This window comes from Jaminaea rosea, assembly GCF_003144245.1.
Source record: "Jaminaea rosea strain MCA 5214 unplaced genomic scaffold BDZ90scaffold_7, whole genome shotgun sequence".
NCBI classification, from domain to species: domain Eukaryota; kingdom Fungi; phylum Basidiomycota; class Exobasidiomycetes; order Microstromatales; genus Jaminaea; species Jaminaea rosea.
Window position 1 is genome coordinate 176,908 of NW_020289981.1, and position 24,757 is coordinate 201,664.

General features: G+C 59.4%; 10 protein-coding genes across 10 annotated transcripts; 4 read left to right on the forward strand and 6 right to left on the reverse strand.

Annotated features, from left to right (window-relative positions):
• Positions 1 to 823: 823 nt before the first annotated feature.
• On the forward strand, positions 824 to 2,431 carry BDZ90DRAFT_206019 (hypothetical protein; the record flags this gene model as incomplete). The annotated part of the gene is made up of 3 exons (XM_025503955.1): positions 824 to 926; positions 1,116 to 1,323; positions 2,077 to 2,431. Coding segments are annotated over 3 exons (666 nt in total), but the record flags the coding sequence as incomplete, so codon positions are not given.
• A 165-nt stretch (positions 2,432 to 2,596) lies between these two features.
• BDZ90DRAFT_210509 (hypothetical protein) lies at positions 2,597 to 3,226 on the forward strand (the record flags this gene model as incomplete). The annotated part of the gene is made up of 1 exon (XM_025504072.1): positions 2,597 to 3,226. A coding segment is annotated over one exon (630 nt), but the record flags the coding sequence as incomplete, so codon positions are not given.
• Positions 3,227 to 5,113: 1,887 nt separating this feature from the next.
• BDZ90DRAFT_227152 (alcohol oxidase) lies at positions 5,114 to 7,152 on the forward strand (the record flags this gene model as incomplete). The annotated part of the gene is made up of 2 exons (XM_025504740.1): positions 5,114 to 6,008; positions 6,086 to 7,152. 2 exons carry the CDS (start codon positions 5,114 to 5,116, stop codon positions 7,150 to 7,152), a joined length of 1,962 nt encoding a protein of 653 aa, XP_025361949.1.
• A 671-nt stretch (positions 7,153 to 7,823) lies between these two features.
• BDZ90DRAFT_175894 (hypothetical protein) lies at positions 7,824 to 9,748 on the reverse strand. Its single transcript, XM_025503727.1, has 3 exons — positions 9,520 to 9,748; positions 8,652 to 9,440; positions 7,824 to 8,571 (listed from the first exon to the last, which is right to left on the reverse strand). The coding sequence occupies exons 1-3, from the start codon at positions 9,642 to 9,644 to the stop codon at positions 7,992 to 7,994; spliced, it is 1,494 nt and encodes a 497-aa protein (XP_025361950.1). The 5' UTR covers positions 9,645 to 9,748; the 3' UTR covers positions 7,824 to 7,991.
• Positions 9,749 to 10,196: 448 nt separating this feature from the next.
• On the reverse strand, positions 10,197 to 13,085 carry BDZ90DRAFT_232320 (hypothetical protein). Its single transcript, XM_025506205.1, has 2 exons — positions 11,813 to 13,085; positions 10,197 to 11,747 (listed from the first exon to the last, which is right to left on the reverse strand). The coding sequence occupies exons 1-2, from the start codon at positions 12,899 to 12,901 to the stop codon at positions 10,602 to 10,604; spliced, it is 2,235 nt and encodes a 744-aa protein (XP_025361951.1). The 5' UTR covers positions 12,902 to 13,085; the 3' UTR covers positions 10,197 to 10,601.
• A 930-nt stretch (positions 13,086 to 14,015) lies between these two features.
• On the reverse strand, positions 14,016 to 15,689 carry BDZ90DRAFT_220443 (MFS general substrate transporter; the record flags this gene model as incomplete). The annotated part of the gene is made up of 4 exons (XM_025504434.1): positions 14,016 to 14,352; positions 14,428 to 14,721; positions 14,790 to 15,400; positions 15,486 to 15,689. 4 exons carry the CDS (start codon positions 15,687 to 15,689, stop codon positions 14,016 to 14,018), a joined length of 1,446 nt encoding a protein of 481 aa, XP_025361952.1.
• A 379-nt stretch (positions 15,690 to 16,068) lies between these two features.
• BDZ90DRAFT_232323 (alfa-D-galactopyranosidase/beta-L arabinopyranosidase) lies at positions 16,069 to 18,122 on the reverse strand. Its single transcript, XM_025506206.1, has 3 exons — positions 17,865 to 18,122; positions 17,033 to 17,800; positions 16,069 to 16,962 (listed from the first exon to the last, which is right to left on the reverse strand). Exons 1-3 carry the CDS (start codon positions 17,955 to 17,957, stop codon positions 16,171 to 16,173), a joined length of 1,653 nt encoding a protein of 550 aa, XP_025361953.1. The 5' UTR covers positions 17,958 to 18,122; the 3' UTR covers positions 16,069 to 16,170.
• Positions 18,123 to 19,046: 924 nt separating this feature from the next.
• BDZ90DRAFT_175990 (hypothetical protein) lies at positions 19,047 to 19,896 on the reverse strand. Its single transcript, XM_025503728.1, has one exon. It carries the CDS (start codon positions 19,745 to 19,747, stop codon positions 19,235 to 19,237), a length of 513 nt encoding a protein of 170 aa, XP_025361954.1. The 5' UTR covers positions 19,748 to 19,896; the 3' UTR covers positions 19,047 to 19,234.
• A 5-nt stretch (positions 19,897 to 19,901) lies between these two features.
• Positions 19,902 to 21,980, forward strand: BDZ90DRAFT_176030 (hypothetical protein). The gene is made up of 3 exons (XM_025503729.1): positions 19,902 to 20,082; positions 20,177 to 20,203; positions 20,283 to 21,980. Exons 1-3 carry the CDS (start codon positions 20,072 to 20,074, stop codon positions 21,943 to 21,945), a joined length of 1,701 nt encoding a protein of 566 aa, XP_025361955.1. The 5' UTR covers positions 19,902 to 20,071; the 3' UTR covers positions 21,946 to 21,980.
• A 35-nt stretch (positions 21,981 to 22,015) lies between these two features.
• BDZ90DRAFT_260436 (hypothetical protein) lies at positions 22,016 to 24,520 on the reverse strand (the record flags this gene model as incomplete). Its single annotated transcript, XM_025508257.1, has 1 exon — positions 22,016 to 24,520. The coding sequence occupies one exon, from the start codon at positions 24,518 to 24,520 to the stop codon at positions 22,016 to 22,018; it is 2,505 nt and encodes an 834-aa protein (XP_025361956.1).
• Between the last annotated feature and the right edge of the window lie 237 nt (positions 24,521 to 24,757).

Sequence of the window (24,757 nt, forward strand, 5' to 3'; positions counted from 1 at the left end):
ACGACGACGCGCTCCCTCGATCCGCATTCACGCATCGGCATCCGCGCTCAGTCCTCGTCCCGCACAGACGGTCCGCGGCGCCATGTCGTCCGCAATGGGTACTGGACCCTCATCACCAGGTCACCAAGGCCCGAATAGTAGAATGGCAATGGGTCCACCACCTCTGGGTTTTCCATCACGATCCACCACACCAGGAGCCAGAGGAGGAGTAGGAGGTGAGCGCCACCCGCGATCCCACGGCCGCATCCACGCATCTACGCACACATCCACGCACGATGTTGACGTTACTGCTCTTCGTACAGACTTCTATCATCCGTCAGGTCACCCAGCATTGGCAGCACCTAGAGCAATCCCGCCTTACCCCCGCTTCACGTCACCACAACCACCGGAGGGACCCGCCCGCTCACCATCACCTACCAAGAGAGGAGGAGGAGGGGGAGGAGGAGGGGGCTATGCAGCATTCGGGGCAGACCGTTGGGGAAGCATCGCTGCGCAACCTCCGCCGCCACCACCACCTCACTTTGACATGGGTCGGCCTCCGTCCAGTCATCACTCCAACCCCTACCAGAGCGTCGACTTTGGCTACGAGCGATACACACCCAATGGCGGGCCATCGTTTGGTCCTCACAGCTTTGCAGATTCGCAGCCTCTCCCGCCGCGTAGCCTCAGTCCCCGTAGCATGATGCAGCAGCAGCAGCAGCAGCAGCAGCAGTGGCTCGGCGCACCACCAGCGGCTCAAAACCTTGGGTCAGGTTTGATGTCCAACTCAGGCCTGCCTGCCGAAGAGATCACCACCGTCTTCATCGTTGGCTTCCCAGACGACATGACGGAGCGCGAGTTCGCCAATATGTTCCTCTTTGCGCGAGGGTTCGAGGCCTCGACGCTCAAGATTCCAAGCGGCAGCGGGCCGTCATCGAACGGCCAACGTGACAACATGGGGCCGTATCACCCCGTCAACATGCCTGGTGGTAGCGGCTTGTACGATATGGGGTCATCAGCAGGAGGAGGGGGCTGGGACGATCACGCCATCAACTCGGCGCTCGGTCGCAACGATCCATTTGCTCTCGCCGGACTTGGTGGAGCTTTAGCCAACGATCGCGGACCAGGTGGCGCAGCAGGCAAAATCAAGCAGACGATTGGCTTCGCCAAGTTTAGAACTAGGGCAGAGGCTTTGGAGGCGAGGGATGCGCTCAACGGCAAGAAGATTGACGCAGAGAGAGGTTGCGTACTCAAGACGGAGATGGCAAAGAAGAATCTGCATACAAAGAGAGCAGCAGGGCCAGAAGGGGAGCAGCAGCCGCCTTTGCGTGGCGCACAACCGCAGTCGTGGGGATCAGCATTCGAGGCGCAACAGCAGCAACCACCTCCTCCTCCGCCGCCTTTGGCACCTCTACAAACTCTGCAGGGTCCGCCACAATCGCAGCTTCGCGGCCCGTCATCAATGAGCGGGCTGGTTTCTCCAGGATCCGAGGGGTTTGGACGACCTCGAGCCGACACGGCAGCCACGTCGACGTCGACGTCTCGCACCACGCCCGGTGAGCGATGGGACCCTGGTGCGTCGTCTGCCGATCGATGGGAGACGGCCCGCTCGCAAAAGTGGACGTCGCTTGGGCCTCTGGACTACTTTGGCCCGCCCGAAGATCCAGCGCCAGCCCCTCTTGCCCCCACGATATCAACGCGTCAGAATCGCCAGGGTTCAGGCGGATCATCATCACAGCCTCCACGGGGGCCAGACTGGAGTGCCATAGGCTCGCCACCTGGTCTGTTCGCGACGGCCAAGCCCTTTGTAGCATCGAGCGCGGCAGCCAGCGCCGCAGCCTCGGTACCGGCACCAGCGTCGACGTCGACAATGAGCACTGCGAGCTCCGCGCCAACGCAAGTCGATGAGGGAGAGACTGCGCCCAATCAGCCAAAATCGGACGTGCCGGCTACCACCTCGCCGCCTTCTTCCGCTTCAGCTGCCCACACAGGCTTCGCCTCTCGCTTCGGCAGCCTTCGTCTCGACAGTAGCGCCACGACGACGTCAAATCCAGATGCCACCTCACCCGCTGGTCCCGTACCTCCTGTCGGCCCAAGCTCGACTGCTTCGACGTCCCCCAAGTCCCCCATGGAACTTCCGAGCCCAACCTCGCGCTCCTTTTCCATCGACCAGAATCCACCCTGCGGTACCCTCTTTGTCGGCAATCTACCCGGCAGCATCTCTCCCTCCGCCTCTGCCTCGCTCGAGGACCAATTGCGGCAACGTTTCGTCGCCTGCCAGGGATATCGTCAGCTCTCGTACCGCGTCAAGAACAACGGTCCTATGTGCTTCGTCGAGTTTGACGACGTCCAGAACGCAGCTCGAGCTCTGGCAGAGGTAAATGGCGATACGATGGGAGGGACAGTCAAGAATGGCGGGCTACGCTTGAGCTTCTCCAAGAATCCACTCTTCCGCAACAGCTCCTCTGGCACGGCCGCCATTGTCGGCGGAAACGTCAGCAGTGCTGCTGCCACCCCTGCGTCGCCCACGCTCGCTGCCCGCTCGACGAACAGCTTTGCCAGCCTGGGCAAAGTGAGCGAGAGCCTCCAAGATGAGCAGGACGATGGCTCTGACCCACTAGAGTCGGCTAACAGCCTGGAGGACTCGGCGTTCCGCGAAGGCTTCTCCTCTGGGCAGGCTCACGGCAAGCTGCACGGCACATTTGAAGGGAGAGCTCTGGGTCGTGACAAGGGGTTCGAGCTGTGGGATGAAGTCGGCTTCTACGAGGGGACGGCGCGGTTCTGGCGTGGCGTGCTGGCCAAGCAAGTCGAGTCCTTGCCAGTAGGGCAGCGGTCGCGCAAGCAAGTCAAGCAGCTGCAGCATCTCGAGGCGTTGGAGACGTTGATTGCAGCCTTTCCCACCAAGAACAAGAGCAGCGGGGGCGCAGCGAGCGTGGCGGGCAGCGCCGGCGATGGCGACCAAGCTGCGAGCGCGAGCGTCGACGGAGCAGTGGAAGACGCCGAAACACTCAGCAAAATGGACATCTCCACTCTCCTGGAGCGCATCCGCGCAAGGTACAAGGTCGTCTGCGCCTCGCTGGGCATTCCTGCTCGTGGATTGGATGAGCGTACCACTGCAAGCGCGCCGCAGGAAACCAACAACAACGTGTCTTCCCCATCGTTGCCCTCTTCGCCTTCTCGCACAGCTGCAGCCAATACGGTCGTTGCCGGTGGCAAGACGGTCGATCCTAATCAGCTGCGCTTCTGAGCCAGGACACCGAGCACGAGAAACAGACACGCCACGATATACCCTTATTCACCTACCTACCGGTCACTGGGCCCCATTCTCTATAGCGTCCCACCACTACCTGCTCCATCTTCTCATCAATCACCAAACAAGCAAGTCATGATGATGCCCTGCTCGCAACACCCTGTACTCCTTGACAAGACACTGGGCCCTTGCGCATACGCAACGCCGCCAGCACCTCCTTTTCGCACATCCGTTCTGTTGAATTCACACATTCGCCTTCATATTAAGCCCAACAGTTGTCTCAACATTGCAATTCACACACGCCTTTCAGATTCTCCAATTTCTCGTCGCGTGAGTCACACGCGTATATTATGCCGCTGGAGCGCGACGTTGCTTCGCCCATGCAAGGAGGTGCTTGGCCGACGTCAGGGGGCCCGTCAACTTTACGTCGTCGTGGATGGCAAAAACGCAAATGGTTTTAATGTCCGTGCTGACAGGTGCTGAGCTAGACATCTACGGCGGCCTTTGCCGTGAGTAGCCAAGGCTGAGTCAAAGAAGATGATGTGTCAGTCGCCGTGGCAGAGGGGTGCGACGAGAGACGACTATGAAGCAGGTCCAGCTTCCCACTGTGCGCGATTGGGTGATCCATCTAGCTGGAGAGACGCTTGAGTTCCTGCAATGTGGACATTCCATCCGCGAGCAAAGAGGAATTGCTGATCCAGAGCTCAACAAGACATCATCGAAGATGGTCAAAGTGCTCTCCTCTCCGGCTCTGTGCATCGGCCCTAGCCGCCCGACGATTGCCCCGCGATTGCCCGCAGCTTTCATTGGCCGTCATGTCATCTACGCTGCGTCTGTGCTAGATTGCACCTCGTTCAGCCGGCGTCCGGTCATTCAGCTCTGGAACTTGGTCATCATCAGACGTGGCGTGGGAAGCGCTACTTTCGCTCGCGCGAGAGGTGCGAACCGCCGCTCAAATGATTGATCGCCGAAGGGCCAAGGAAGAAGATGTTGATGTTCCGCTCTCCCTCATTTGCACGCGCCGCCGCCGTCCGTCTGACACTCTGTCACTCTTCGCCGGCTGAACCTTGATCGGATGTAGCAAACAAGAAGGCGCGCAGGCAGCAAGGCGCGGGAAAAGTCAGACGCGCGTGGGCGCTCGCTCCCCCCGCCATGTCCTGCCACCTTTTCTTCTCACCTCGTTCTTCCCTCGCTTGGTCCCCGCCGCGCGTTCTTTTGCAGTGCTGCACACTCGCTACCTGGTGGTTAGTCGAGGTCCGGACATTGAGCATGGCGGCGGGCTGGGCAGAGCAGCACAACGGCAGCGTCTGCCTGCATCACGTTACTCACGCTCTTCCTCACAAGCACACGCCCACGCACGCGCACACGCCCACACCTCGCTCGCGCAAATGCGGATCCCGAATGCAGTGAGGGCGAAAACGGGGGACCAACGAGGGGGAGTAAGTGAGCTTTGAATGGAGAGGCGAGGTACGACTGCGACTCCGCCGGGCGTCCAGCCCTAGCGCAACAGTTGTGGCGTAAAGTGCAGGGACAATCGTCGAGGAAGAGACCAGATTGACGACGGCTACTCCGGGCGACAGCAGCGGCAATGCTCTTCATCACACGCAGTGCGTGTATGCATCGGGCGCAGGTGCATCGAGCTAGTCAATGGGCGCCGGCGATGGCCGTTGGGAAGCCCGCGAAGAGATTGCATGTGGGTGGCTCGAGCCCAGGCCGCGGCAACGTCGGCGGCGAGCATCAAAATATAATAGGAGAGGGCTCGGGCCCCTGCCAGATCCCTTCCCCAATTGCGACCCCTTGTCCCTTTGCGACTCCTTGCCTTTCGTTTCCCCTTCTTTCCCCCACCTCCATTTGCTTCTCCCCCTCCATTCCCCTTGGGCCACCATGCGCTCTGTTCTTGCCACGGCTGCCGCCGCCGTCGCCGCCTCCGTAGCTCTCGCCGCGCCGGCCGACCCTTCCTTTGAGGCTCGCCTTGCGGTCCGTAGCAAAGTCGACCAGGTCATCGCTCAGCGGTCCCTCGTCACCGACGCTGGCAAGTTCTCGCAAAAGTCTTACGACTATGTCATCGTCGGCGCTGGTACCGCTGGTCTCGCCCTCGCCGCCCGTTTGAGCGAGAACGGCAAGCACTCGGTCGGTGTCCTCGAGGCTGGACCCACTGGTTTCAACGACCCCATCATCGACATCCCCGGTCAATTTGGCGCCGACTTGGGCACAAAATACGACTACAACTATACCACGGACGCCAACTCGCAGACCGGTGTCACGCCCAAGGGCTGGCCCCGTGGCCACGTCGTTGGTGGCTCTTCAGCGCTCAACTTCCTCGTCGTCGATGCTGCTTCAGAGGCTGAGTACAATGCCTGGGAAGAGCTGGGCAACAAGGGCTGGAACTGGGAGTCGATGGACAAGTATATGAAGAAGTCCGAGACCTTCACGACGCCTTCTCAGGAAGACCAGGGGAAGCTCAACATCGAGGTTAACCCGGACAACTATGGCTCTAACGGCCCCATCCAGGTCACCTTCCCCGACTACATCAGCAAGCAAGTCCAGAACTGGATCCCTGCTCTCGAGTCGCTCGGTATCCCGCGCAACAATGAGCCACTCGGTGGCAAGAACACTGGCGCCTCGGTCCAGCCTTCCGACATCAACCTCGCCAACCACACTCGTTCATACTCGGCTCCTGCCTACTTCTACCCCAACTCGGCTCGCAACAACCTTGCTCTGCTGGCCAATGCCCGCGTAGACAAGATCAACTGGACCCCTCTCTCCAAGGTCAGGTCGTGTAAGTAGCGACAGGCACCGTGACGAAGATTTCATTCGAGGTACTGACACCGCACCGTCTGGGCCGACTATCAGCAGGGCTTCACAAGCTTGGGGTCAAGCAGCGCGCCACCGGCGTCAACTTCACTTCGGGCGGCAAGTCGTACACCGTCAAGGCTAAGCGTGAGGTCATCATCTCTGGTGGTGCCGTCAACTCGCCCCAGATCCTCGAGCTTTCCGGTGTAGGCAACCCCTCCATCCTCAAGCAGGCCGGCATCCAGCCCGTTATTCAGAACAACAACGTCGGTGAGAACCTCCAGGACCACACGTACTCGTACGCCGCCTATGAGCTCCAGCCTGGCAACCCTACGCTCGACTCGCTCCGATGGAACACCACCTTTGCCGCTGAGCAAAAGGCTCTCTACCAGCAAAACAAGGTCTCCATTCTTGGCGAGACTGTTCCCTCGATCGCCTACATCACGCTCAGGACGCTCCTCGGCGAGTCCAAGGCCAACCAGTACGTCGAGACGGCCAAGTCGTACGTCCAGTCGCAAAGCAACAAGGCCTACGCTTCGACGCTCAACAAGCAGCTCGAATTCCTCCAAAAGTACCCCGACACGCTCTCTCAAATGGAGCTCATTGGCATCGACGGCTTCTTTGCTGGCGCGGGTGCTCCCGAGAACAACAAGAACTACGTCACCTTCCTGAGTGCCTCGCAGCACCTCCTTGCTCGCGGCTCGGTTCACATCAAGTCCAAGTCAGCCGGCGCTGCCCCTAGCATTCAGCCCAACTACTACAACAACGACTTTGATCTCAACCTCGCCGTGCAGGGTCTGCAGTACCTCCGCAACAAGGTCTCAAAGACTCAGCAGTACTCGAGCTACATCACCAAGGAGGTTGTCCCCGGCTCCAACTACACGACGGACGCTCAGCTCAAGGACTTCCTCAAGGGCATGGGCACGACCACCGAGTACCATCCTATTGGCTCGGTGTCCATGCTTCCTCAGAACAAGGGTGGTGTCGTTGACGCCAACCTGCGCGTCTACCAGACGGAGAATGTCCGCGTCGTCGATGCCTCGATCATGCCTGTGCACATCAGCGCCCACATCATGAGGACAACGTACGGTATCGCAGAGAAGGCTGCGGACCTGATTCTCGGCGCTTAGACAGGCAGCGCGACGCTGTAGATGGACTGCAAGGCGAGCGACGCTTGTCCCCTATTCCCATTCTTTTCCATCGCTTCTATTTTCTTGTTCGTCCTTCTTTCTAGTTGAATTTTACCGAAGGATAGTACCCCAAAATGGAATTTCATTGCCATTGATGATTCGCGTCACAGTCCACGGGCAGGTCTACGATGGATGACGACTGCGCCCGAGTTGACGCCGCGTGAACGCTAACACACGATGAGCTGCGATGCAACTCTACGCCCCGTACGTACGCACGCCTGCGCAACGCGATCGCCCCTGCGTCCTGCATGCATCATCTTGGCCGTCTTATCACAATGGGCTACAGCGCCTCGCCCTTGCCGTGTGACCAACGGTGAACATTGTCATGAGTTGACTGAGCGCTCCCATCGTCATTGCACCACCGCGGACGAAGATAGATCTCAACGGATCTTGCTTCCCCAGCCTGCTCGCTCACTCACCATTTCTCAACAGGCTGTGCGATGATTGAGCCTCACGCGGAAGCCTGCAGAGCGGCTTCGATCCCTAAATGAGATCGATTACACCACTAATGGCGATCGCGATAGCTCGATGCCAAGAACTTCCAGCTGTGATCAGCTAGCTCAGCGTAGATGGGTGACATTGCATTGCATCACCGTCGATGGCGCTCGTAGATACATAATAGCGTGAGGCAGACGAGTCCTGAAGTGGGGCGGCGCAGCGGCGGCAGCGGTGAAGAGGGAAGGGAGGGGAGAAAATGTCCACGAGGCGATGACGAGCGCCATGAGTCCGAATCTGTCCATTGTGCGTCGCATGCAGAGGGCGAAGAACCAGCATCGCCTTCAGAGGAGACCCACGCTTGACACAGCGGCTGCCGTGAAGGCGAGTGCCAAGGCGGCCACAGCCTTGCCGGCAAGGTCTACCTGTGACGAGGCGGCGCCAGATGATCCTTTGCTGCTGCTGCTGGACGAGTCATTACCCTTCCCACCCTTGGATGACTTTGACCCACCCGCACCAGTCCCATTCCTCGCATCGCTGATGCCGTCGACGAAGAGCCAATGCTGGGACGCTGGGTCGATGAAGACTTCCTCGTCGACGTGCGTCGCATTGGGTACGGTGGTGTTGGTCAAGCCAGTGGCGCCCATCTTTCTCAGCTCGCTGATCAAGTTCCAGCCGCGCGAGCGGTGAGAGTCGCCCTGGAACTGAGCCTCGCAGTGCGTGTCGCCTTGCCCGTCATCGAGCTCTGCGATGGTGTACTGGATACGACGGGCGAGGTAGGTATCGATGACGCCTTGCTTGTCCTTGACGACGCGGTCGCGACCATAGACGTTCATAGTGGAAGGGTCAGAGACGTCCATGCCGTAGGGCCATTGCGTCTTGGTCGTGTTGCACGAGGCGACCATGTCGCAGGCATCTCCGTCGCTGCGCAGCACGCGGAGGATAAAGTGAAGAAACGTGTCAGCGGATGGGCAGCCGTCATCATGGTACTGTTCCGAGCTCACCTCTTGCAGTCCTTGGTCGCGGGCGGATTGGTGACGGGATAGTCGTCATTTGGCCACACGTATGAGCCAGCATCGGCGATGAGCCACTTGATGTTCTCGTCTTGGCCAGAAGTCGATTGACGGAGCATGGCGTAACGCTGTGCGAGGATGGCGCCTGCAGAGTGACCGGCAATGACTACGGAGGTGAGGGCGGGAAACATCGTCTGGTTGAACCACAAGTCAACGAGCGAGTCCATGGCCTTGAACGTCGTCCACGTCGCATCGCCAGGCCCCTTTGTGATACCTCCAGACGCCCACGAACCGCCGTTCCAGACGAGATCTGTAGGTGCAGCGCCTCCTGCCTTGAGGTCATTGGTGTTGTAGATGATGGGTGCGGTAACGATGAAGTCCTCGTCCTGAGTCGGCCAGTCTGGGTTGCTCACCGCGCATTTGCCCGTGTATCGCATCAAGTTTGGGTATCGCCACGCATCTCTGGGCTTACCCTGCAGAACCATGATGATGCGCTTGGCCTTGGTGTAGTCCTTGCGCTCGATGTAGTATGGCATAGTGATGTTGTTGTCGACCTCGAGCGACTTGGTGTCGAAGCCGACGATCTGGGCCTTGGATTCCCAGCCGTCGTCCTCTGAGCCTACGACTGCTGCACCGCCGATGTAGGCGATGGGGCAGGTGGAGACGGGCGAGTTGTTGTCTGTGCCATTGTTGCTGTTGATTATGACCGTCTGGCCATCCGAGTCGCCTGCTTGGAAGCCTGGAGCCTGAGCGCCATCCTTGTAATTGGATTGGTAGTATCTGCGCGTGGAATCGTCGTGGTGGGGAGATGAGGGTGAGATGAGGTGAGATGAAGCTGAGCTGCTGGGCCACAACGTACGTTTGTTGGAAAGAAGAATCCGTGGCGACACGCTTGGCCAGACGATTGTGAGATTGCTGCGACGAGGCAGCGGTCGCGAGGGACGCCAGGGCGGCAAAGGCCAGCATACAAGGCTGAGCGAGCATAATGAAGAGGTCTTGAATGAGTAGAATAAAAAGAGCGTGGGGTAGACGACGTGGAAGTGCGGTCAGGAGAGGGGGCTGGGGCGGGTGGAACGAAGCTAGGCTACCAGCCACTAGAAGATGGTCAAGAGAGCGAAGTGAGTAAAGGGAGACGAAGAGAGGAGAGGGGACAAAGATGGTGATGGTATTGAAGGCAGGAGCAACGAGCTAGCTCACAGATCTTGGCAACGATAGGATGCCGTCTGCCAAAAGGACGGGGTCATTGCGGCGGCGGCTGAAAGAACCATTCTCTCTGGCCCGCTCACAAAGGCCCGATGGTCCCACTCAATTGTCGGCGGCGGCGGCGGCGGCGGTGCCTGAGGGGAAGAGGATTCTTCGGCACGGCGCGGCAAGGTGGCGAGGCAGGCAGCGCGGCCAGAGCGGCATGGCGGCGCGAGGGCGCAGGGCGCCAAACAACACCTGACTGTTCTGCGTCCTCGTTAGCTTCGTCGGCTTCGACGCGGGAGACTTCTTCGCTTGACTAGCGCTCAGCCTTTGATCGGTTGTTGCTCACCACATCGTCGTCCCTTGCCCCCAATCTGGCAAGTTGGTACCACTTCGCTGCTTGATTTCCTGCCAGATCCAAGCCCAGACGCCAGGCGCTAGTAAATGTCCCCGACCAGCCACGCGCCGCCTCCTCGAGTGGGCGGTATGCCAAGTGCAGGCAGGACGGTCGGACTTGCAGGCAGGCCAGCTTGGGCGAGGGTTCGAGGGGCAAGCTTCGCGAGGATCGAGCGTCGGAAAGCATACAGAGCCGCGTCACGCTCGTACAGCGCTGAAATCTATTGTACCACTGATTCTTGGCAAGGCAATCTCACCTCGTGTGCACCACCTGGCCGGGGTCCTATCTGTCGGCCTGGCTTAATTGTATTAACATTGGTTCGCTACGCTATGCTGCTTGCAGACACCTCAAGAGACGCGTTACGCCCACGCGCTCGGGATGTAACACGTCATACGCGCCCATCGCTCCAGCCTACCAGCCTCATCCGGAGCGATGACCGGCAGTAGCCTCTGCCCACCACCACCAGGTCGCGGATCCAGCTGAGAGATGCGACGCTCAAACGGAGACGTGGGACGACGCTGCCTCTGTCGTACGCCGTAGTCGTCGTAGTCCTCCTCTTCTTCTTCTATACCCATCTTTGCGTTGCTGACACCGCCGATGGCAGCTGCATCCTCGTCGTCCATCGAGCTGAGCACATCTTCTGCACTCGCGCTCGCACCGAGGCGACGCTCCCCGCTCATCTTGCTGAGCCGTTCCTCTGCGTCGCACCAGAAGAGGACCCAGTTGCGGCCACGCGCGAGCTCCTCGGCCGTCTTGCTGCTGCGTTGCTCCGGCGGCGTAGTGTCCACTTTGACGAAGCCATTGGAGCGCTCGTAGTACCAGCGATTCACGGGATTGTCCGCCCTACTCTTCCACACGAGATCCCTACCCCTACCAAAGCCGCCCTTTCCTCCATTATCGTTCAAGGCATCGAGCAATCCCAATCCTTGCACTTCATCACGCAGCGCTCCCCACAAGAAGTCTACCGTACCCGACCCTTGCAGCTGGGGGAGCACGGCAAACTTGTCCAGGTACGCGATAGGTTCGTCCTGCGCGCCATCACCAGGAACCGTCTCCTTTGTGACGATGGCTGCGCCTTGATAGTCGCCTGTGATGATGACAAAGTCGAGCTTCTCCTCCAGACGGGCGTAGTATCGGTCTGCGTCGAGCTTGCGCCGGAATGATGCTTCGAGCAGCTGTGTCATCTTGGACCGGTCCACCTTTGCTAGGTCTTGAATCACACGGATGGACAGGCCCGGTCGGAGGATCGTAGGCGTGTGCCTGACGTCTTGTCTCGATTTGAGCAGAGCGTAGGGGAGCGACGGTGAGTGTGCTGCTTTGTTTGTGATGAGATTGGCGATGAGTGAGCGCGGGGAGCGATGTGAGACTACGATGCCTGACGAGGTGTGGGGCATATATGAGAGGCAGTCGTAGACCATGTCTAGGTTTGAGAGGGCGGTCGGATGAGATTGTGACCATATGAACGACTTTTTGATATGTGAGTACTCAGAGGCGAGATTGATAGCCTGTCGGTGCAGCGGTCAGCGAAGAGATCGTCAAGCCATATCGGTGCCGCGCTTTTCGCACTCACCAAGTGCGGGTTCCCACCTCGCGCGTGCGACGGTATGCCTCCTTCTCGATTAATGACCATCAAGCGTACGGGCATCAAGTCGACTTGGCCTTCCTCAGTATCGTATTCTGCTCGCGCCGCCATATCTCGAGCTAGCGCTACGAGTACGTCGTCTGCCTTGACGGGCACGCTCCTCTCCGCGCCTGCCTCGTTTGGGTCCGAGTATAGGGCGAGCGGGGCGATGATCGGGATATGATCGGTAGCCAGCGCAGCTCGTAGCGACTCGAGATCGTCATCCGAAACGAGAGGTGATCGAGGGCCACGCCGCTGTCGTCGTGGGCTGCTCCACGCGCTGCTCGTCTCAGTCGAGCCCTCCTCGGCCATCGCTGCCGCATCTGCGTCGACTTTAAGCAGGGGCCCCAGGAATGGGCGTGAAGGTGCACCACGCTCCTGCAGCATGTCTGCGAGCGACTGAACATCGGACAACATTGCCCTCCGGAGCGAGACGTGGCGCTGACGGGTGAGCTCTCGAGCCTGTGCGCACTTTGAGCGAAAGGCGGCATCTCCTGTCCACGGTGCAAGCTCCTGTGCCTCTCGCTCGTCTGCTCCTGCCAATGCTATTCCTTTCTCATCAAATTCGGCAGCGAAGCCAGGCTGTGACCACCCTTCTCCCTCGACGACGATGACAGAGACTAAGCCGAGCTTCTTGAGGTAGACCATGCCATCTGCAATGGACTCAAGTTGGCGACGGGTGAAGGGGCCCTGAACTTTGACGAGGGCGGTATGCTGCTGGATCGAGACATCGGCCGACGATTCGAGGTAGGCTTGCGTTCCGTCAGCAGGTGCGTCGGCCACTGCAGTGTGGCTCGTCGATGTTGAGGTTGACGGATCGAGGTGAGGGGGGACATTGGGTATCGCAAAAGAGGGAGGTGGTGGTGGTGGGCGATATGGGAGTCGAGGCGCCACGTTACGTGCTGCTCGCCTCGACGGACCTGCCTTGGGTCCTGCCGCCGCCGCTGCCTTGCCCTTTGGCCCAAAGGAGTTGATGTACTGCTTGGAATCGCGAAGGGACGGCTGCGCATTGAGAACCTCAAGGATGAGGTTCTGCATTCGTGATTTCGACATGCCCGGCGCGCACAAGGAAGGGAGATCAAAGGTCGATCAGCGATGATGTTGATGGCGGCGAAGCATCGATGGGAAAGGATGCTGGATGATGGTGGGTGATGCGGTGCTGTCAAGAGAAGCAATGCATGAATGACTCTCTCCGGCCTCGACTCGCAATCTCGAAGCTGCAATTCCAAAATCGGAGTGCTTTGCCAGACCAGACACGATTGCCCAGCTCCGCCCCGCCCGTCCGCCCTTCTGCCCGCCCACTCTAATCCTCTTTCATCCGGGAAGCTGCCGGCTGGCCGAGGTCATCACCCCTTTGCACGATGTCAATTCGCAATGGGCTCGTCATCGCTTCTACTCACGCGAAGTACTCCAGCGTCGTGCGGTGAGCGATGACGCGCCATTTCCCGGTGCAGCATGCTCGCCGAGCGGCTCAAGGAGGGTGGCTGCGAGGAACAGGCGCCTTGATGATGTTGATGATGAAGAGAATCAAGGAGGAGGAGCGTCGTCTGCCTCGCCGGTGTCGTCCGACGAAATCTGATTTCACGAAGATGCCGCCCAAGGGTCCTTGAGCTTGACGATGAAGGCGACATTGCCATCGCAGCGCTCGGAGGGGCCGAAGAGGTCGATGGCGCAGGGCGCAGCCCAATGTGTCGAGAGAGGGCTTGGCGGGGAGCGTGGCAGGGAGCGGGACGAGGAGCTCAGAAATAGCCACAGCAGCGAGCAACGACGAGGGCAGTCATGTCCAGCGAGCACGACGCAAGCACGACTTTTTGTACCACCATGGCCAACTCGACGCCAGCTTAGCCTCGTCGCCGTCGACGTACAGCCTCTTCTTTCTGACCTGACAGCCTCACCTCGTGGCCTCGGCAAGAGGGTGCTGCGATTCGCCCTGGGTCAAAGGGTTGGCTCTCCTTGCCGTCTTCTCTGCCGGACAGACTGGCCCACTGAGACACACGGCGCGAGCGGCGACACGGCCATCAACCTCGCGCATAGGCGACAATTGACATTGCTGTTTGCATTCACACCGACAGAGCTCTACACACGCGCAAGTACCGATCTTCTGCCTAGCACGACGACTCCACACCTCGCCACGCCTCGTCACGCCACGGATCTACTCCTTTGCATCGCCATCCTTATTGCCCTCCTCGCTTGCAATCGCAGCCAACCTCCCTCCTTCTCCAACCTTGCGGATCACCACCCACGCCGGAGCGAGGCAGAGGCTATAGAGCCCGAAATTGAGCCCAGCAACCGCATCCAGTCGCCACGACGTTGCGTTGATGCCGTAGCTCAGGGCCTGCCCTGCAGACTCGACGCCGCGTACAATGGAGGCTAGACGAACAATCTCGCTGCCGTCCTTGTTGATCGCAGAAACGAGCCAGTAGGTGAGCTCGTACATCTGGTTGAAGCCCAGCTGAAGCATGATGTAAAGGGCAAAGTGCGTCGAGAAGCTGGGAGCGGCGGCAAGGAAACAGATCGGTCAGCTTGAAGCAGCTCCTCTTCCTGAGTTCTGGCTCGCTGCTCACCCGGATGAAGCCCAGTCGAATGGCTCGGCCGGCTTGTTCCTGTGCAGCCTGTTGAGGACGATGAGCGAGAAGATCCACCATCCTCCTTGGCAAGCGTACACGAAGATGAATGCGCTTTTCCCGCGCTTGTTGACCGAAACTCTCTTGGTGTCGAGATAGAAGCCAAGCGCATAGTTGCCCAGGCTCGCCACGACGGCGGAAAGCAGGCTGCCGAGGGCACGGGACCGTACCGTGAAGTAGGTGGCGGCATAGGTGCCCACGAGGGACTCAGAAAAGGTCGTTTGCCAGATCATACTGGCAGCGGAAGCGAAGCAGTACCGTCAGCTCACCGTGTGGTCAGATCTTTTGCATCGCGCACTCACGGCAGGAGCAACGCAACCTCCCTCCTGCAAAGCAGTTTGCCCACGGCCTTCAGCTCGGACTTGACGCTGCCTTCCAAGTTGAGTACGACCTTGGTTCCGTCCTTTCTCTGAACCTTTTCCGGGCGACTGAGCGTCAGAGCCACAAAGGGTCCCAAGCATTGCAGCGCAATGAAGACGCCGTACGTCTCTAGCGAGATCGAGCCGGCCTGAGCTGCACTGTAGTTGAGCGCAAGATTGATGACTCCACCAACCAGCTGGCCGAGGACGCGGAACATAAGCCAGTAGGAGACGTAGCGTCCCAGCCGGTCCTTTTCTGGGTACGAGAGAATGACGGCCCCCTCTGTCGACCAAAAGAAGCCCGCAGAGATACCACAGCATGCCGCGCCTACCAGTACGAGCCAGGTGGTCGTGCCAGCGGTCTTTGTCGAGAGATAGAGTCCCGCAGCATAGACTGCGAAGCCTGTCGTTCCAATGGAGAGGGTGATGGGCACCGAGGTGAGGTTGATGAGGGAGGATGTCGCCCATGATGTGAAGATCATCAGCACAAAAGTGAGCGCATTGGCTGCATTGACCGTCGCCGGTGAGGACTGTCCACCAGCGCCGAGCGAATTCTGGGCGCGAGAGGCAAGGTGGATCGGTGAGCGTAAGAGACAGAAGTGGCATCTTCGTTAGCGCTAGGGGGCTGCTCGCACTCACCATGGCTGCCCAGACTCCTGGAGCGAGAAAGGAGCACATGCCCAAGATGGTAGCCTGAGTGAACGTCGAGCGATACCAGTGCGGCTTGCTTTGCGACGGTGCTGCTGGCTCAGAAGCCACGGACTGGGCGTCGACTTCATTGAGGGCATCCTTCTTCTCGAGCGGGCTCTCGAGGGGCGCTTGCTGGGTAACAGACTCAGACATGGTGGCGGTGAGGGAGCAGGGAGAAGTACGATGGAAAGCAAGCAGGCACTCCTTTCTTGTAGAGAATCGTCGTAGTAGTCGCGGGACGTTTCAGGCCCAAGGGTCTCGGTACCTGCATCATAGTCACCACGTCTCTCATCATCGGCACGAGCGATGTGCTGTTAGCGTGCTCGCTTCGTCATTGCGGAGTACAGATGGCGTGCCCGCGAGCCAAGAGGGTTGGGTCCGCCGCCGACGAGGTGCGCGCGTGCGGGGTCAGGTGCGCACGGACGTGCCTTCAATCCTCGACGAGCGTCCCAATAAGCTTTGCACTGCTTCTCTTTGAGCCACGACAACCCATTTTGAGATCCGCTCAAGGAGACGTCACGAAGCGATGCATCAAAGCACAGCACAACCACACACGTATCGCATTGTCTCCAGGCCACACGACAGCACTATAACCTCGCCGGCAGCCTCCCGATTCCCTTCCCACTCCCTCCGCTCAAACGATGATACCAATGCGGTCCAGATCGGGCGCGTATTGGGAAAGCTTCGACCCACCTCGAATCTCAATATAGTTTCCTCCGCCCACAACAAATCCAGTCAAGTCGACGCGATAGTTCTTCCACACATCCGTGTCCCAATTGTAGCCTGACAGAGGGAAGGAGACGCTCTGTTCCTCCCCGCCATTCACTCTGATGAGGGCGCCTCGCTCGTTGGTCTCGCCCTGGAAGGAGAACTGAACCTCGGCATTGATGTAGTCGAAGAGGAGCGTCGACTTTGCGCGAGCGGCAGTGATGTTGTCTAGACGATACACCGCAGCGTCGTCGATTCCGCCGACCTTGGACTTGCCGGAGCAGCCAGAGCAGTCCGCTCGTACGCCGCCCTTGCCAGAGGTGGCTGGGTGCCAGGCGATCTTGTCTGAGAAAGTCGAGGGGCGCTCTACATTGGAGAGGCGCAGGGCGATGCAGCCATGCTGGTCCATCTCGGCCGTATACGAGTCGACCTTGGTCTTCTTCTCTCTAGTCCATAGGTCGTGCACGTCTGCCGAGACGATTTCGAGGAGGGAGAAGTCGATCTTCATTGAGCCAGCCAGATTGCCTTGCTCCACGATCAGCACGGCCACATCACCGTTCGCGAGCGGGCCAGCATAGACGTCGTGATCATTGGTGAAGCGCTGGATGAGTTGGATTGGCTTGCCCATCGAGTCTTGATTGATGGCGAGCAGCTCCTTGTTGGCCAAGAGAGCGAGCGAGTCGGGCGAGGCCTTGTCCATCTGCGTAGAGACCATCAACTGCACGTGCGTCAAAAGGTGGGTGTCGGTCAGCTACGCCTCGCGAAACCTGATCGCGAGACCAGCTCACATTGCTCTTGAGCATTGCCCACAGTGAGAAATGCGTCTTCTCCTCGGCCGCCGTGAGGCCTCCATTGCCCACCTCGAGTAAGTCGGCGTCCGCAAAGTGACCAGGTCCCGACATCCCACGCTTGGCGATGTGCATCGCCTGATTGGAAATTTGGAGAATGGACGTCCACCCCTTGGCAATGTCATCGCTGAGACGGTAGCTCGTCGAGATGTCTCCTGTCCATTGAGCGGGACCTTGCAATCCGTTACTCGGACTCGAGTATGGCACGCCCCATTGACAAATGGTCATGCCCTTGATACCATGCGCTTTGAGTGCATCTCCCATCGCCTTGAACCGCGTGACAAAGTCGGTGCGAGGCACCTTGGGCGAGTTATCCTTGCCATCAACAAAGCAATTGTCCACTTTAACCGTCGTAGCATTGAGAGAAGCAAAGAAGGCTGCATCCGCCGCTTCGTGGCCCAAGCTACCGATGGCTCCTCGACTGGTGTCCGTATCGCAGGAGAGTAACCCTTGGTCTGTGTACATGCCAAAGTCCATGCCTTGTCCACGTGCGGCGTCCGCTACGACACCCAGCCCGCGTGGGAAGCGGTCCGAGGCTACGGCGATGGCGCCCGTTTTTGGGTCGCGCTGATTAGACTGCCAGCCGCAGTCAATTTGGAACGTTTTGTATCCAGCATCGATGAGGCCGTGCTTCTTGAGTGCAGCGATTGAGTCAAGACTCTTGGCCTCGTCGGGCGCGCATGCAAAAGCATTGTACGTGTTGTAGCCCTGAGAGCGTGCGGCAGGTCAGCTTTTGCTCTCACACTTCAATTGATGTGTTGCCCCGACTCACCAGCGTCGGCGTGCGACCGTAGCCATTATCAACGGCAGGGGCTGCGGCTGCCAGAAGCGCGAGCGCTACGAATGAGGTGAGAGAGGCGAGCATATCGAGGGGTGAGTGTGATTCAGGGAGTAAGTGGGCGCCTCATTTGAGGCTGTCTTATATCATGAGTCGTCATGACCGCCCACGATGAAGGGTCGAGGGGAACAGCAATGAAAGGAAGGATTCAAGGAAGCGAGGACCACTTCTCCGGGCAGTGTGCGTGGAGCCCCGGGAGCTTTGCAGGACGGACAGGCGGAGCAGGAGATCGCCGATGTCGCATGCCCCGCAGCGGAGCTCGACAAGGCTGTATGATCGAAGAGACTTGCATGGCAGACTCAGGCCGCAGTGCCGTAGCATCCAGGTTTGGCAAGTCGATGCCAAGTTCAAGCTGATGATCAGACATACAAGGACAAGCCAATCCTTGGCGCCCTGCCATCGTGACCGCCTCATGTCCTGCCGATCATCTCGTCACGCTGCGACTCCTCCGACCTTTCAAGGTTGACTCCGATGATGCGCGTGCCGGAAATGAGTCCTCACCCTCGCCCACTCGTCTCTATCCTGTTTGGTCAAAATCCCCTCGAACGAGCATTCGATCGCATCAATAACAACCCATTACCGCGACCCAGCGGCCCGCTTCTCTAGGTTGATACGCACCGCCCGTGACCCAGCGGCCCGCCACTCTATTTGCAATGCCGGGCGATGGTTGGACTCGCGGGCGGTGCCTACTGGACTGGTTGCGCTCGCTGGCGAGCTTGAGTGATTGCTCTCGATCACATCTCACCTTCTCCTTCTCCTCTCCCCTCACCCACTCGCCTTTGCCACCTCGCCCAGTCCGCAACGATTGCTGCCTCGATGATGTTCTTCAACCTGATATCCCTTTACGTCATGGCTTTCATCGCCATGACTACCCTCTCGACCGCCACACGCATCGACTTGGGCGTCTGCTACGAGTCGCGCAACTGTGACGCCAAGCACGGCAAGACCCAGGTGAGTCCAGAGCCTTTGGAGGCCGACTGAGCACAGCAGCTGACACGACGGACCTCTGCTTCTCGACCAGTTTGTCTACGGTGACTCCAAGCACCTCGACACGCCCATCAATGGCACGGTCAAGTACTGCAAGTCCTTCCGCCCGATCCCTGACCCTCCGGTTAGGCTTCAGGTCTGCCACGATTCGTGTGACAAAGGGTGTCACATTGCGGCCCATTACGGCCGTTGCTCCTCCGTCGCCGAGGATGCTGCGCCTAAGACTCGATACAACTGCATCAAGCGAGTCAAGCACTGAGCGTGCCGCGGCGGCCCCCCGTCCCATTTCGACTTGTCCGAGGTGAACATTTCCTCTTCTATCTTTGTCTTTCTAGCCTATAACCATTCACATCCATTCTTGCCTGCTCCGTGTCGTCGTCATTCGTGACTGGCCTCGTGCTTTGATTCTGCGACCTTGGATTGCCATCCAACGCTTCATGTCTCCCGTCTTGAGAGTCACGCTTGTCACCAACATCTTCCTCCTCCCCAATTACAACTAGCCTGCTCATGGCGACCGAGACTGCGCGAGGTTGCAAGCATTGCCGCCCCACGTCCTGTTCTCTCCTCACCTCTTCCGCCTCCTGCTGTTTGTCGAAACAGACGCACAAGCCATCAACGAGCCCATCTATTCGAGTTCGCCTCAAGTCAACTGAGATGGACCATCGCCCCAGCCCTGCGTCCGGTCCTGGGAGACGGTCACATAGCAGCTGCCTGATCCTCTGACTCACCGACCGCGTGACTGTTACGCACGTCGAGAATCGGACAACTTTGTGATGATACTGTGCTCGGTAACTGTCGGTAATTGACGTCTGTGACAGGCCATCTGTCATGACCTGAAGTGCTATTGCCCTCACAGAAGGAAAGAGGAAGGATGATAAACAGAAGCAGCGTCGTCTCGCCCGCGCGTGCGCGTCGACGTCCACACGCCGGTCTCGCGATGCCGCCGGCGGCGACCGAGGACCCTGGCACCTACCTTGGCGGCTACCTGAGGCCGCGACAGTGAGTGTCTCTCATTTGGAATGGGAGGCCCAGGACGGCATATAATCAGCGCACAATGCGATGAGCTCATGGAAGTGCCTCATTTCCTTCATCTCCTCCGCACTTCGTTGACGCCCATCACTGCTTCATAGTCGTTGCTATCCACCACCTCAAGAATGACGGTCAGGTGAGCTGAAGCGATAAGGCGGCGGCAGCGGCGGCGGCGGCGCGGATAAGGAAGAGGCTAATGCGCTGCCCTCTCGCGCTCACCACGCAAACAGCTTTCTCGACCTACCACCAGAGGTGCAGTGAGTGCGGGACCGGAGCACTCGACTACCTCCTCGCTCATCTTGCCATCTCTACGCCCCACCTCACGCACACGCACAGCTCTCACGTCTCGCACTTTCTCCATCCGCGCCAACTCGCTCCCATCTGCTTAGCAAGCCGTGCCTGCTTCGCCAACTACTCTCGTACACTCGACACGCACCTCTGCCTCGACGGAGCCTTTGAAGCATCGCGTTACTTTCAAAAACATCGTGAACATGCCCGCAAGCTGCACTTTTGCTCGCATGGCCATCCGATCAAGCCGCAATCACCAGTCGACTGCTCTCCCCCGCCGAAACGCCCTCTGCCGGACAAGTTGGACAGCATCTCCAGCCTAGAGCTCTACGACGTCGGCCCAATCTACGACGACGTCCATCCATTCTCACCTCCACACATCGCTGCAGCAACCACATACCCGGGCCACCTCATCGGCGCAACTCTCTCCCTCTTTTCACCCACGGCCTTGCGCACCTTGCTCGTCCATCAGTCCCCCTTCCCACTCAACGCGACCCTCGCGTACGCCATCTCGGAATGGGCGCCACGCCTCACCCGACTGAGCTTCAGAGCACACTGTGTCGACGCTTCTTCCCTCGGCAGACTTGTCGAGACGCTCATCGAGTTGGAGGATCTTGAGGTCGGATCGGTCAAGACTTGCTGGTGTAGAGGGCACGAGGGAAGAGCAGAGGGGGCAAAGGATCTGGCGGGCGCCATTGCTGCGGCCAAGGGGCTCAAAAGATTAACGATGCATTCGAGCAACGTCTTGACAGTCGAGTCGGGCGTCTTCTTTGATGTGCTTGCAGGGCGTCACAAGAAGTCGTCTTGCCCCGCACACGGCGACGATGGCGCTGCGTCTACGAGCGACTCCTCCGGCCTCAAGAGTCTCGAGCTGCGACGCTCCCCGGTCCCTGGACGAGCACTAGCACGCTACCTGGCCAGTCCAGCTGCCGGCTCTCTGCAGCGCCTCTTCATTGGCGGATGCAAGGATGTACGAGCGGGGCACCTCGCATCCGCCTTGGCTCCTCACAACGCTCCCGAACGTTGCGCATTCACCAGCTCCGACGGTCCACTCCACCTCGAAGTCGACGGGAGACTCATCTCATCCGACGTCCTCGCCGCCATCGGACATCGCATCGTCTTCCTGCGCCTCTACCAGCCGGACGCGGTTCATTGCAAGCTCGTAGGCGAGGCGGCTCAGAAGGGTCAGCTATCGAGATGCTCTCATATCGTCGTCGTGCCGAGTGGGGATGACGAAGAGGAAGATGTGGTGGGGATCCGCGCTGACTGGACTAGTTCGCTACAGGGAACAGATGTTGACGTGAGCGTTGGCGACGAGGCGTGGCGCAGCATGAGGAGAGACCTGGATGAGAGGAGGGCATGGGCCGAGGCCATCGCTCGGGGTGATGATAGGCTGGTGGCGGGTGGTGATGCTCTTGATGGCCAGCTTTCGGCGACGGCTCCTACACAGCCACGCTTCGTGGACGGCGCTACCTCGTCGTCTTCCTCAACCTCACCATCACCCTCGCCCCCGCCTACCTCGCCAGCCCCGGCCAAGAGAAGACGCAGCAGCAGCGGCAACCCTCGCAGCAGAAGACGTGGACGCCATGCTTCACACCATCAAGCCCATCAACGATACCGTAGCGCCAACACTCAGACAGTGACGACGGCTAACGTGACTTCTTGGGATGCGTGGGGCGCCGGAGGAGGTATCGACGTATGGCGGGATTGAGGCGCGAGACGGACCTGAAGACCATCATTGCCTCTGCTTCGTGCCATTCGCCCCATCCAATTCGATGCGTTCACCGCGCTTCTCCTCCGTCCTTGTTGGCTCCCCTCGCTGGAGCTCGATATCCTGCAGCGCGCATCTCATCCCTCACTCGTTTCAGAATGACACCGAGAGCGTTACTCACGATGAACCGACCCTCACCATCCGGCTCAGCAGCGTTCGCCGCTGCATGCTCCAACCTCTGCATCACCTGATCGAGAACCGCGAGTACTAATCTCTGCTCGGTGCGATTGACGCCCGACCCGGCCTCTTCCTGCGAGGCGGCAAGGCGGCGCAGCAGCGCGAGGAGAACAACGCGATACGAGACGTCGTTCCCTGATGTCGGGGTACGAGGTGTCATCGAAGAGGAAGGCGAGGTGTTGACCAGCGGTGTCAGAGAGGTTTGCGCCCCACCTCTGGGTAGAGTCAGGGCGTCGAGGTGCATCATACCGCGCACCAGAGTCGTACGCCAGACGAGACTGCTGCCCGTGCCGTTGTTGGGCCCGAGCAATCCTGCTAGGACGACGTGAAAAGTTTTGCGACCCTGCAATGCAAAGCCAAAGCCCGAGTCCGGAGCTCGCCGTCTCGTCGAAACCAAGTTCGACGTCCCCGCACCAGCCATCGCTGTTGCCGTCGTCTGCGCAGCGTAGGTGATGGGATCTTGCATGCGCTGCAAGAGCGCCATCGCAAGAGCTGCGCCTGGTCGTTGTGCAGTCACGTTCTGCAGGGCCTCTGACGTCTCCTTGAGATCTGAAATGGGAACGAGATGCCGCATTGTATCCTTGCACTCTGGCGCACCCAAGAGCTGACGAGCAAGAGAGCTGAGATCGTCGTGGCCAGGCTGGACAAGGTCGACGTGCGCTTGAAGTCGGAAGGCGGCGTGTATCAGACTGGTGATCGTGATGCTATTGGGCTCGATGCCGCTTGCGACCATCTCGTTGAGCATGCCCATGCCCGACACGACTTGCCGAACACGGATGGCGAGGGGCATACTGCGTTGCTCCATGTCCTCTCCCCCGTACTCGACGGCTTCGTCTCCTCTGCCTTGCACCTCGTCTTCGAGGTTGCAACGCAGCGCGCCCTTGATCAGAGCCGTCCATCCCACTGTGTTGAGTCTGACGCCCCGCGAGTCCATCAGGCCACGCACGATGCGCACGGCATCAGAGGACGCGCCGCCTTGCCTTGCCATTGCATCGAGGACGGTGACAAAGGTGACGATGTCTGGCGTGAAAGAGTAAGTGCTTGCCTCGGCCAGCGTGGCTCTCAGCGCATCCATGTCGCCCTTGCGCGCATGAGACCGCAGCATCGTGTTCCACGTTGACGTGGTAGGAGCAGGCACGGATGCATGTCGCTCCGACGACTTCATGAGGCCGAGGATGTGCTCTCCGTAATGGTAATAGCGTGCGCGGTTCAATCCCTGGATCACGGAGTTGTACGTCTCTGCCGTTACCCTGAAGCGGTGCGGCTCCTTGGCAGCTCGCGTTCTCAGCTCTTCGAACATGGACATGCCCACCTCGATGTTGCCCTGCCTGAAGAAGCCATTGATGACCGTCGTGTAGCAGTAGACATCGACGGGGCTGTCTCGCTGCTGGTTGAGCTGCTGCCAAGTCTGCATCATCGACTCCCAGCGACCCGCGGCCGAGTAGCCCGCAAGGAGCGAGTTCCACAGCTGTGCCGAGGGCTTGATGCCGAGGGTATTGATGTGTGCCCACACTTGGGCGGCGAGCTCTTGCCTGCCGGTTGTGATGAAGCCGCGCAGAAGTACGGACCACGTCGATTCGCCAATATCGGGACGAGGCGGGGTGACGGAGATCGGAGCCTCCCAGCCAGGAGGTTTATCAAGTCCGTCCACCCACAACCATGCTGCGGCATTCTTCTTTGGGTCGGAGGCGTTGATGATCTCGCGGCAGAGCTCAGCGGGTAAGTCTGGCAGAGTGGCATCCTGTTCGCTCTCTGGTCTTGCTAGGAGATTTCCCATGAGCTTGGCGAGGGGCTCGGAGCCCACCTCTTCGGCATCTCTGCTGAGTGCGAGGGCCAGTTCGGCGGGCCGTAAGAGCCGTAACGTCTGGTCGACGATTTCGGGAGTTGTGACGATGCCTCCGCGCTCGAAGAAGCCGCGCGCAGCGGCATCGCGTGATAGGTAGCATGATGTGCGCTCGCCGGCCAAGGGCAGGCCGCGTAGCAGCGGGATCGCAGCGGCGATTCCACCATTGACTGCGGTCTCTAGGTATATGAGGAGAAGGACGGTTCTGAAGCTGTCGCGCGTGTAATTCGCTGGGAGACGGCGCCGCATGGGTAAGCGATGTAGCTGAGCCGTCGCAAAGTAGTGGTGGACGAGGGCGAGTGCATCGCGTAGTCTGCCGTTACGCATGAAGAGGGCAGTCCAGGGTTGCAGCTCATCATGTATGCCTGCCGCAAGCTGGCGGTCTATGGCTGTGTGCGCGAGACGACGTATCCAATCTACGCTACCTTCGTCCTCTGCTCTGCTGCTCTGCCAATACCGGTCGATGAGTCGGCGGACGTCCCTGCGTCGCGCCATTAGAGCATTTGGATTTGCCCGCTCTGCGGCCTGTATCACAGCAGGAAGATCCGAATTTGCTATGCTTTGTAGAAGATGATGGGTGGCGTCATTTACTGGCTGGCGAGTCGGATCACGGCGAGCTGAGCGTCGAGGACGCTGTCGTGGAGGACGACCGACATTCGTATCGACGTCAAAGGCAGATGAAGTAGATGCTGCGCGGCATGATGTGATTCTGGATGGGCCGGCAACGCCGAT

Bases quoted from the DNA above. Each gene is read 5' to 3' on its own strand.
- BDZ90DRAFT_175894 (XM_025503727.1), bottom strand. From the start codon at position 9,644: ATGCTCGCTCAGCCTTGTATGCTGGCCTTTGCCGCCCTGGCGTCCCTC. The intron at 9,441-9,519 runs GTACGTTGTGGC...TTCCACGCGCAG, and splicing joins GATTCTTCTTTCCAACAAAC to ATACTACCAATCCAATTACA. The intron at 8,572-8,651 runs GTGAGCTCGGAA...CGTGCTGCGCAG, and splicing joins GCGACCAAGGACTGCAAGAG to CGACGGAGATGCCTGCGACA.
- BDZ90DRAFT_232320 (XM_025506205.1), bottom strand. From the start codon at position 12,901: ATGCAGAACCTCATCCTTGAGGTTCTCAATGCGCAGCCGTCCCTTCGC. The intron at 11,748-11,812 runs GTGAGTGCGAAA...CTGCACCGACAG, and splicing joins GAGGTGGGAACCCGCACTTG to GCTATCAATCTCGCCTCTGA.
- BDZ90DRAFT_232323 (XM_025506206.1), bottom strand. From the start codon at position 17,957: ATGCTCGCCTCTCTCACCTCATTCGTAGCGCTCGCGCTTCTGGCAGCC. The intron at 17,801-17,864 runs GTGAGTCGGGGC...GCACGCTCTCAG, and splicing joins ACGGTCGCACGCCGACGCTG to GGCTACAACACGTACAATGC. The intron at 16,963-17,032 runs GTGAGCTGGTCT...ACGCACGTGCAG, and splicing joins GGGCAATGCTCAAGAGCAAT to TTGATGGTCTCTACGCAGAT.
- BDZ90DRAFT_175990 (XM_025503728.1), bottom strand. From the start codon at position 19,747: ATGACAGATGGCCTGTCACAGACGTCAATTACCGACAGTTACCGAGCA.
- BDZ90DRAFT_176030 (XM_025503729.1), top strand. The intron at 20,204-20,282 runs GTGAGTGCGGGA...GCACACGCACAG, and splicing joins GACCTACCACCAGAGGTGCA to CTCTCACGTCTCGCACTTTC.